Source organism: Gobius niger (genome assembly GCF_951799975.1).
Source record: "Gobius niger genome assembly, chromosome: 18".
In the NCBI taxonomy this organism is placed as follows: domain Eukaryota; kingdom Metazoa; phylum Chordata; class Actinopteri; order Gobiiformes; family Gobiidae; genus Gobius; species Gobius niger.
Window position 1 is genome coordinate 29203731 of NC_136869.1, and position 11543 is coordinate 29215273.

General features: G+C 43.3%; 1 protein-coding gene across 1 annotated transcript; it reads right to left on the minus strand.

Moving 5' to 3' along the window:
* Nucleotides 1–1654: 1654 nt before the first annotated feature.
* LOC306978153 (uncharacterized protein) lies at nt 1655–10938 on the minus strand. The gene is made up of 5 exons (XM_079576644.1): nt 10479–10938; nt 6189–6316; nt 3275–3386; nt 2512–2748; nt 1655–1705 (listed from the first exon to the last, which is right to left on the minus strand). The coding sequence occupies exons 1-5, from the start codon at nt 10926–10928 to the stop codon at nt 1682–1684; spliced, it is 951 nt and encodes a 316-aa protein (XP_079432770.1). The 5' UTR covers nt 10929–10938; the 3' UTR covers nt 1655–1681.
* Between the last annotated feature and the right edge of the window lie 605 nt (nt 10939–11543).

An 11543-nucleotide genomic window follows, 5' to 3' on the forward strand; every position in this document is an offset into this window, starting at 1 on the left:
GAGGGCTGTGCGGCCTCCAATGAAATGCCTCCCCAGACCATCACTGACCCACCACCAAACCGGTCATGCTGGATGATGTTGCAGCAGCAGAACGTTCTCCAGGGCGTCTCCAGACTCTGTCACGTCTGTCACATGTGCTCAGGGTGAACCTGCTCTCATCCGTGAAGAGCACAGGGCACCATTGGCCAATCTGCCAATCGCTGTGTTCTCGGGCAAATGCCAATCGGGCTGCACGGTGTTGGGCAGTAAGCACCGGCCCAACGCCCTCATACCACCCTCATACCCCCCTCATACCCCCCTCATGGAGTCGGTTTCTGACCGTTTGAGGACCAACATGCACATTTGTGGCCCTCTGGAGGTCATGTTGTAGGGCTCGGGCAGTGCTTCTCCTGTTTCTCCGTGCACAAATGAGCAGATAGCGGTCCTGCTGCTGGGTTGTTGACCTCGGTCGCCCCCCCCCCCCAGGTCTCCTGGTGTACTGGCCTGTCTCCTGGTATCTCCTCCAGGCTCTGGACACTGCGCTGGGAGACACAGCAAACCTTCTTGCCACAGCATGAATGGACGTGCCATTTTGGATGAGCATCACTCCCTGAGCAGCTTCTGTGGGTTGTAGATGCTCCTCATGATACCTCTAGTGGTGAGAACACTGGACAAATGCAAAAGTGTTCCAAAAATACGGTATGTATATATATATATATATATATATATATATAGTTAAATTGGTCAAATATGACTTGAGTCAAACCAAAGAGAGACATTGAAAGTATGGTGTTGAGCATAGAAAAATTCGTTATTCATGATAAATTCAAATCTTTATTTATGAATCAGGTAACAACTTTTTTTTGCATGAAAAGACAAGACTTTATTGATCTCAAACTGGAAAACAGAGGACCGTTCACTTTTTCATTCACAGCAGCCACTTTTAAGAAAGTCTCTTGGTTAAAATCGGATGTCGGCAGATACACAAACCCCCAGTATCGGAGGCAAAAAAGCTGGATCGATGCGTCTCTGCTCCCAAACGTCAGATCACAAGTGACAAACATGTTTGACATTCATGATAGTTGCTTGGCCTTTTGGATGGGTAATGTGGACACAGCCGATCAGGACTGACCGCTCAGAGTGCTGACCTTTGACACCCTTTATTCATCTGGAGTTTTTCTATTTCAAAATTGGGACACAATGAGAATTTGAGAGAACCGAGAGCTTTTTAACGAGTTCATACTTAGTGACTGACACACATGGTCTAAAACGCTCCATGTTGGGCATCGCATGGATAACATGGTCATTTAGTCCTGACCTCACATTCCAGTTTGTGACGGTCCATCTTTCTAGAACAAACATGCCTTAAGTCTGTGGTGTGTCCACTTTGTATCATCTTTCAAAAAAGACAAAAAGGTTTAAGGCCCTCAACGTGTTATTTTCTCTCAACCTCCTTCAGACCTTTATGTAAATGCACTCTCTGTCCCCTCCATCTTCACACCCTACACATTATCCTGCCTGTTCAATTCAATGCACAGCTCATAAGAGAAAAAATAAAGATCGATCGAGAGATTTGTTGTGTCCCTCACATCCAGGTGACCACATGGAAACGGATCTAAAAACAAGTTAAAAATCCAAGTATAAATGTGCGGCAGCTTGAAGCATCAGGACCCACCTGCCACGCCTCGGGAATGGTCTGCACCTAATGTCGCATGGAATCTCTCAACTAGGAAAACATCAAAAAACAAACATCTTAGAATTTCCTGATCTTTGGTGCATGACAAAGGAGACATAAAAATGTCCCTGCAGAAGAAGTACTGAAACAGTGACTGTGTGGGGGAGTCAAAGCTAAAGGCACACATTAGAGTGTGTGGTGTATTGTGGTGAGTGTATTTTGCAAATTTAACGGCAATCACAAGACTTCATAATTAAGTTCCTCATATTTAACATGTACTTTATGTCAGATTACGACTAAACACATTTTCATAAAAATACTTTTTCAGTCAAAAGTCAGTATAATACAGACTGCACCATCAGCGTTATCAGTTTCACAAACTACAACTTTAAATATACTATACACTCTGTCCACAATCTATAGATATACAGAGCGGACAGGTGCATCTGTGGGTAGTACTCAATTGCACTTACTTAAGTACTTGTACCCCAGTAACTTTTTGAAGTCACTGTACTTTTGAACGTAGTTTTTTCATACTGTTCATACATTTATTTCATGTTTAGTTTCTCATCATGCATGATGTCGTGAATCAGACTTTTATGCTGAAACAGTTACTCAGTTACTCACAGTACTCTCATTCTTTTTTAGTTCTTCTTGAGTAAAATTATTTTAAAGTTACTCTTACTTTGCAAATATTTGGGCTACACTACCACCTGTGGTTCTGTCAGGCCCATTGCACAGAGAGCAGACTCTGCTGCCCACTACTGTGTACAGAACGCCTTTGACATGTCCATTCTTGTGCTCATTTCCAGTGCTACACACAGGACCCTCATACAACGTGTTTGAGTCGTGCTTACTCTGTGTAGAAATCCCACCAGGTGTCGTTTGTCAGTTTTGGCAGGAGCACAGCCTAGGCCCTCATGAGAGGAGGCCGTCCTCAGCTGTGGAGGGCTGGGGGCCCCGCCCTGTGGACTGCACTGTGTGGCCACTGTCCTCTTGTGGACCGGCCCTGACAGAGTCGTGTGGGGCCCCGGGGAGCAAAGCTGCAGCTGGGAGCACAGGAGGGACTGTTCATCCAGGAGCCGCAGCATGTCCTGCACAGGGAACAGGGCAGCGAAAGGTCAGCATGTGCCACATATACACGGCTTAAAGGTACGGTCAACTTTACTTTACTTTAGTCCAGGGTTCACCCAACCTTTTTCGAATAGTTACTTTCAAACAATAGTTTGAATGTTTTGAGAGGAATGCCAAGAGCATTAAATTAAACTCCTTTGAGGACAGAGGTCACCCACGCAGCTCATCACCACCTGCTGCCCACACTACGTTTGCCTGGATACTTTACATTGTCTTGTTTATTGTTTTGTTTCATTGTCTTAATGTTTGTGCAGTCTTGTGAGGCAACTCCTGTTATGATATTGAGCTATACAAAACAATTGATTGTGCTAAATATTATAGACAAAACCTAATGGTGAAATGACATGAGTGTGAGGCTAACATCACAGCACTGAGTTAGAATGAGTTACGTTATAATGTAAACTAACATTACCATAGGACTGGGGAGTCCTGGACACTATCATGGAAGCTCACGAGGTGGCCATTCCTGTGGAGAGCTGGCCTTACCAGAGTGAGGCTGTGGTCATGGTGGTGCTCCAGGTCAGACAGCTGCAGCTCCAGCTCCTGAACCTCGCGGCGCACATCCTGCCTGAGCTGCAGCAGCTCCTCCACACACTGCCTGGAGGACACAATCACATGTTGCTGTACATATGTGTGGGTAACACGCCACACTCGGGCAGAGCAGGTGCTAGCCGACTGGGGCCTGATGCAAAGCAAGGGCCCCTACTGTAAAACCAAAGGCTCATCAGAGGAGGCAGAAGTGTTACATACATGGCTTGAATTTCAGCCCCACCCACAGTTTGATAACTAGAGTACTAGAGGAACTTTTTGTAGTAATATATATATTGTGCTTTTACTTCTACTCTTACTCAATTTGAATAAAATTATTATGAAGTATCTGTGCTCCTACTTCTTTCAACTGTGAGTAAATCTGGCAAAAGCGTTCTTTAGAATGATTATTATCTATATTTTAGGAAATTGTCTTAATTAAAAAAAATAATTTCATGTTTTGTCTCATCCTTTATGTCACGACTGAAAGAGAAATCTCACAGTCCTCAAGTAAATAATTGAGTAATTATTTGGGTCATTACATTACGGAGCCCTGGAAATGACATTAGACAAAAAAAATTTGAGGGGTTGAATTTTTTTTTTTTGAAGAAATATAGAAACGTTAAAAAAAAAATCCCAATTTTTTTTCTCGGGGAACGTGATCATTATCTCGGGGAAACGAGATAATTATCTTGGGGTAAAAAAAAAAGGGATTAAAAAAAAAAAATCCCATAAAAAAAAAAATGGGATTTTTTTTTTGAAGAAATATAAAAATTATATATATTTTTATCCCTAAGAAATTATCTCGGGGGAACAAGATAATTATCACGTTCCCCTGAGATAATATTCACTTTCCCTGAGATAATTATCACGTTCTCCCAAGATCATTTTTTGGAAGAAAAAAAAGAAATAAAAATGATCATTTTTATATTTCTTCACAAAACTTTTTTTTTTTCCAAAAAAAAAAAAAAAAGATTTGTTTGCCTTTTTTTACCCCGAGATAATTATCTCGTTCCTTCGAGATAGTTATCACAATCGCCCGGATTATTATCACGTTCGCCCGAGATAATTATCACGTTCGCCCGAGATAATTATCACGTTCCCCTGAGATAATTTTTTTTAATTTTTTTTTGTTTTTTATGTTTTTATATTTCTTAAAAAAAAAAAAAATTCACCCCTCAAATTGTTTTTGTTTCATGTCACTTCCAGGGCTCGTATTACCTTTTGCTTCTACTTGAGTCAAATTATTTTAAAGTAGCTTCAGTCTTGCTTGAGTAAATATTTGAATGATCTGTCTCTGTAGTTTTCATACACAGGTATGTCAGTCACTGACCTGTGTAATCAGTGCCGTCACGTGTTCGTGAGTAGCGTCACTCTTGGGATGTGAAACTCCCCTCAATCCACAGATGGCGAGAGAGAAAGAGCTTATTTGATTTTTTTTTTTTCAAATTTAAATGAACAGAAACACATGGACATTACATGAGTTTGGTGATATATAATCCTGTTCGACAAATCATGAGGCGATCACCACCTGAGACACTGAAGACAGTGGCAGAGCGAGAGCGAGAGCGGAGAGCGAGAGCGAGAGCGAGAGCGGAGAGCGAGAGCGAGAGCGAGAGCGAGAGCGAGAGCGGAGAGCGAGAGCGGAGAGCGAGAGCGAGAGCGAGAGCGAGAGCGAGAGCGGAGAGCGAGAGCGGAGAGCGAGAGCGAGAGCGAGAGCGAGAGCGAGAGCGAGAGCCGAGAGCGAGAGCGAGAGCGAGAGCGAGAGCGAGAGCGAGAGCCGAGAGCGAGAGCGAGAGCGAGAGCGAGAGCGAGAGCGAGAGCGGAGAGGGGATTACAGGGTACTGCCCTGAAGTGGACGTGCAGGACAGGATGGCCTTCGGTCAACAAAGTTGTGTGTGGCAAAGTTTAGGGAAACAGTCGCTGTAACAACGTGTGAATTACCAGACCGACCAACACCGTGCATTGACTGAGATACAGGGCCCTTGCGGCTGTGGGGCCCAGCTCAACTTACATACTCTCCAGGAAGATCCAGCTATGAACCCGGGGTATGCAAACAAATGGAATTGCTGGAATTGATTGGTATTGTATCATTATACAATCAAGCAATAAAAATCATGGACAAAAAAACAATCCGTTACCATCACTGCAATGTTCTCCAGAAGCATAAACTGCTAAGCTTTGAAAACTATGGCAAGTTGTGTTTTCTTGAACTAATATTCAAATGTGTCAATAATCTTGCACCCGAACCACTCAGTTCATTTATACAGAGACAAAACAGTAACAGAGTCACCAGAGGCTGCATCAATCACAACTGTACCATTCCATACCGTAAAACTGCATTTGGTCAGTCTGCCATTTCGTTCTTAAACCCATATCTGAGTTTAAAATGTTCACTTCTAGGGTTAAGTCCTGGCTAAAAACAAACCAAAGCTGTACCCGTTTGTAAATAGCACTGAGTCTGTTTGAACGTAGGTGTGAGTGCATACAGTGAGTGTGTGAGTGTGACTGACACAGTTTTATACAAATGTTGTATTTATGTATTTTATTATTGTAAACTGTGTAGAAAGGCCCAACCAGGGACATGCTAGCTAGCACTAGCTACAAGCTCTTCATGCATCGCATCAGCTGCAAATATTCAGTGTAACTATGTTGATTGTATCGTCCCTGATAAATAAATGAATAAACAATCAAAATCGTTAGCGTCACAATACGATAGAGATCGATACATGATGATGTCGTGCATATTCATGCAGCTCCGACACTGCCTGTGCCTGGTGTGATCACACGACTCCTCGTCCTAACAAGGATTCAACTCAAACCTTTATTATTGTATTACAATAATGAGTACATGTCACCTGTGGTGCAGTACCTGTCATGCTGGGTGAGGGCGCTGTAGACTGCAGCCTGCTCCTCTGTGGCCTGCTCCTCCATCAGGCAGAGGAGCGACCAGAACTTCTGCAGGTGAAGGAGAAGACCCTCCAGCTCCCTCTGAGAAAACTGACACACACACGCACACACACACGCACACACACTTTTTCAGGCTCTTTATTTTGTGATTATACAACACTGTACAACAAAATTTGTCCTCTGCATTTGACCCATCCTGAGACGACCCGTAGGAGCAGCAGCAGCAGTGCCGTGCCCGGGCGGGGACCCGTCTCCAGATTCTCCAATCACTGTAAAACCTTTTCACCAGCTTTTAAATCTGACAGCCTGTGATCATTATTTGAAGGGGTTGCTATGACATGTTTTAAAGTTCACATATCCTACATAATGTCGGCATAAAAAACAATATCTCAGCATTGATATTTGTTCCTTTTCATTTTGAAGACAGTAAGGTGTGAAAGGTTTGGCTGGTCAGGATTTCAAACTGATCTGGATCAGTAGGCAGTAGTGGCAAACCTGATTGAACTTTTAGTAAATGGCATAATAGCAGATGAACTTACTTTAAGTGTGGAACTGCTCAGATTCGTGATGGACGTGTAGACAATGTGGATAGAACTGAAGTAAAAGTAAGTGTTTTATAAATGTAATAAATCCTGTATACAGTGCCTCTCGTGAGTATTCATACACCTTGAACTTTTGCACATTTTGTCATGTTTACAACCCTAAACATAAAGATTTTATTTTTATTTTTTTACTGAACGTTCACACACAAGTAACAGACAACTGTGAAGTGAAAGCAAAATGATACATTATTCTGTTAATTTTCAAAAAATAGATAACCGAAAAGTGGGGCGTGCATAAGTATTCATACAGCATGAATGAATACTTTGTGGAACCCCCTTTTACTGCAATAACAGCACAAGTCTTTTGGGGAATGATTCTACAAGATTTGCACATGTAGAGACTGACATTTTAGCCCATTCCTCTTTACAAAACAACTCAAGCTCTGTCACATTAGAAGGAGAGCGTTTGTGAACAGCAGTTTTCACATTATTCAACAGATTTTCAATAGGATTTAGGTCAGGACTTTGACTGGGCCATTCTAACACATTAATATGTTTTTATTGAACCATTCCATTGTAGATTTATCTTTGTGTTTAGGGTCATTGTCCTGCTGAAGGTGAATCTCCGCCCCAGCCTCAGTTCTCTTTCTGACTCCAGAAGGTTTTCCTCCAAAATGTCCCTGTATTTGGCTCCATCCATCTTCACAACTATTCTTACAATCTCCCCAGTCCCCGCTGAGGAAAAGCAGCCCCACAGCATGATGCTCCCCCCGTATATTTGACACTGGGGATGGTGCACTCAGGACCATGAGCAGTGTCAGGTTTGCTCCATACATAACATTTTGCATTTGGGCCAAAAAGTTCAATTTTTGTCTCATCTGACCAAAGCTCCTTCTTCCACATGGAGCTGTGTCCTCCATATGACTTCTAGCAAACTTCAAACGGGATTTTTTATGGCCTCCTTTCAATAATGGCTTTCTTCTTCCACTCGTCCATGAAGGCAGATTTGTGTAGATACGACTTATAGTTGTCCCATGTCCAGATTCCCCCAGCTCAGCGGCAGGACTTCAGCTCCTCCAGAGTTATCTTGGGGCACTTGGTTGTATTTCTTACCAGTGTCTCCTTGTTCAGTTTGTTAGTTTAGGTGAACGACCACGTCTTGGTAAGTTAGCACTGGTGCTTTACTCTTTCCATTTCTGAATGATGGATTAAACAGTTGCTCCGGGAGATGTTTAAATCTTGGGAAATCTTTGTATAACGTAAGGCTGCTTTAAACTTCTCCACAGCTTTATCCCTGACCTCTCTGGTGCTCCTTGACCTTCATGATGTGTTTTAGTGACCAACACACTCCGACCACAGCTCTGAGGGCCTAAAAGAACAGCTGAAATTATACTGAGAGTAGATTACACACAGGTGCCTCTATTTAACCGTTAGGCCAAGATGTGAACATTCTGGAGTCATTAGGAATGTTTTAAAGGCAATTTAATGCACTCAGAAAATGCTGTATGAATACTTATGCACGCCCCACTTTTCACTTTTCTATTTTTTGAAAAATAACAGAATCATGTATCATTTTGCTTTCACTTCACAGTTGTCTGTTACTTGTGTGTGAACGTTCAGTAAAAAAATCTAAATAAAATCTTTATGTTTAGGGTTGTAAACATGACAAAATGTACAAAAGTTCAAGGTGTATGAATAATAACGAGAGGCACTGTAATTGACTGCTCGGGCCTGCATTTTGACCTAACATAATATCAAATAATAATATGTTTTATAAAGTCCCTCTCTTTGCTGATTCCAGCAACTAATCAGAATCCCCGGTGCCATCACTTTGACAAATGAGATGAGATTTTCATCCATCCATCCATTTTCATCTGCTTTATCCGGGGCCGGGTCGCGGGGGCAGCAGTCTCAGCAGAGATGCCTAGACTTCCCGATCCACACACACCTCCTCCAGCTGGGGGGACCCGGAGGCGACACCAGGCCAGCTCGGAGACATAGTCCCACCAGCGTGTCCTGGGCCATCCACAAGGCCTCCTCCCACATAGATTTCCTATGACCTTTTTTTAACCAGGAAAGGCCAACAGAGATTCATTATCTCTTTTTCAGGGTCAGAGTCCTGGGAAACCTGAGCACCCAAAAGAAACCCACACAGACTCAGGGAGAAAAGAACCTCACCCAGTCCAGGAATCAAACCCAGGACCTTCTAAATTCAGCTAGCCCCGTGGCTTGTAACTAAGCAGATTACAGTCTGAACCCTGAAATCTCACATTGTATGTGTTCTTATTTTTTCACAGAGTGTTCGGGGATGGGACACAAAGATGTTAGTAGCTTCATGTACTTAAAGGCAGGACAGAAGGAAAGATGCAAATGAGTTATTCACATGGAAATGGAGTGTAAGTGTGGCTTTTGAGCTCTTCTGTCTCAGTCATGGTCACCACGGTAACATGACAACAGAAGAGACCGCGTCGTGACTCCCTCCTCTGTCAGGGTCTCACCTTGTGTTTGGCAGAGTGTCCTGAAATAGGGCTGTTTACATCCACATGATTTCCAAGACAATAACACTGCCTGAGAACTGTTCATTCATGTGCATTTATATAGACCCTCTCATACTCTATTGCATAATGGCTGGAGTTGCACATGTCGCTCGAAACTGTAAGCAGCATCATCCTTAATGTGTCTGCGTGCACTGGTGTACGAATAAGAGTATGAAAGGGTGAATGATTCTGTAAGAAAAAGTACGATATAAATGTGACCATTTATTTACGACCTCAAGATCTTGCAGACTCTGCACAGAATGGCCCAGTGGAGCTGGCACTGTTTATGATTAATATTTTCTTTTGCCACATTATTAGTCAATTAAGCTTCCAAATAACTGTCATATGTATTGATCTGTTTTACACTTAAAGATGTTTCAGTTTTTTTCTTTCCTTCCTTCCGGTTCTTCAACTTAAAACAAAAAAGTATTTATGTTCCTCCTTTTGCTTAACCCAAAATCTGCTCTGAAACAAAAGAACCTGAAGAAACGAGGAAGTCTCTTGGATGTGAGGCAAAATATCTTCTAAAACAAGAACCGCCACCTCCCCTCCTGCAACCGCCACCTTAACGTGGTGGAGGGGTTTGAGCACCCGAATGATCCTGGGGGCTCTGTGGTCGGGGGCTTCGTGCCCCTGGTAGGGTCTCCCATGGCAAGCAGGTCCTAAGTGACGGGTCAGACAAAGAGCTGTTCAGAAGCCCCTTATGAGAGACCAACAGGCCCGGTCAGAATCGTGAGGCCGTCCTTCTGTGGACCCACCACCTGCAGGAGGAGCCATAGGGGCTGGTGCAATGTGATTTGGGCAGCTCCAACAGCTGCCCCCACGACCCGGCAACGGACAAGTGGAAGAAAATGGATGGATGGACTTTCCAAGAAGAAAAATGTAGGTCCCGGGTTTGATTCCCACCTGGACAGGATATAACTATGGAATTTGCATGTTCTCCCCATGTCTACCACTAAAAACATGTACAGTAGGTGCCCCTCTGGGGCCAGGACTAATCTCAGTGGGACTTCCCTGGTGAAAATGGAATTTCCACAAATATTTTAGGCCCTTAAGATAAAGATGTCTTAGAACGGCTCTGTTCGAACTCTGATCTCGATATGAAGGCATCATTTTTAGTGGTGCCCCTCACAGGGAGCTAAATGTCTTAAAGAAGTTAAAAACAATGCTTACCAGGCGCTGGTTGTCCTTTATGCAGCAATTGCACTTCTGATCACAGGTGGAGCATGTTTGTTTATTCTGCCCAGACTGTCCCACTCTTCTGTCCACCTCCTCATCCTCATTGTCCGCCCAGAGTCCCATATCCACAGTGACGAATGGGGACCCCTCCTCCCGAGACGTCTTGTGGAGGCAATCATCAGACTGCCACTCATGAGCCAACGCTGAATACGGTGGCCAATAACTCTCTGCTGGTCTGTTCAGGTTACCCCCCGCGCTGTTGGACATTTTGCTGGCCTTTACATTTGAGTGGTACTGAATATGGAGATTTGTCCATGACTGCACTGCACGGAAAGGGTTTGAGGTGTCCAGTTTGAAGTGTTTCGGAAGAGCCTTGTGTCTAGGGTTGTCCATGTAAGGGATGTCCTTTCTGTCCACAATGTGAGATGAAGAATTGGACAGCATTTGAACTGAAATAGAATGCTCAGGTGTGTCCTCCAGGCTAGTGAGGGACACTGAATAGGAAGTATTCTGTTGAACGTTACGGTTTCTGAAATCAGTGAACGATCGTTCATTTGCCAAATGAGCTTTGGGTGTTGATGGAAGAACACCTTGATCAGATTCCATTGCTGATTTATTGTGTTCTTGAAAGGTGTCTTGGTCCTCAAGGCTCCCTGACTGGGGACTCTGGTCATCATGGTCAATATGGATTGGTTCTGCCCAGTATACTTGTCCAATCGAGTGCATCTCCTGGAAGAAGGCCTCCACATCGCCGGTGTCAACTTCAGAAGCATCGACAGATGTTTCAAAGACATCATCCAAACTCTCGATCTCAATCAACTCTGACACTTTTGGGACCAACTTTTCTAAAATTGGGTCATCTTTAATACCATTCCATTCAAGGATTTCACTTTGACTTTCTTTGAATTCTTGAGTCATATCCAACCAATCAATTTCCGTCTCCATATAAACATCTTCTGTTTGTAAACTTGAACTATCCAAATCGCTTACAACACTCTGTACTTCCATAACATCTTGATTATATTGCAACATTTCTTTCTCATTGTTCATATTTAGGTC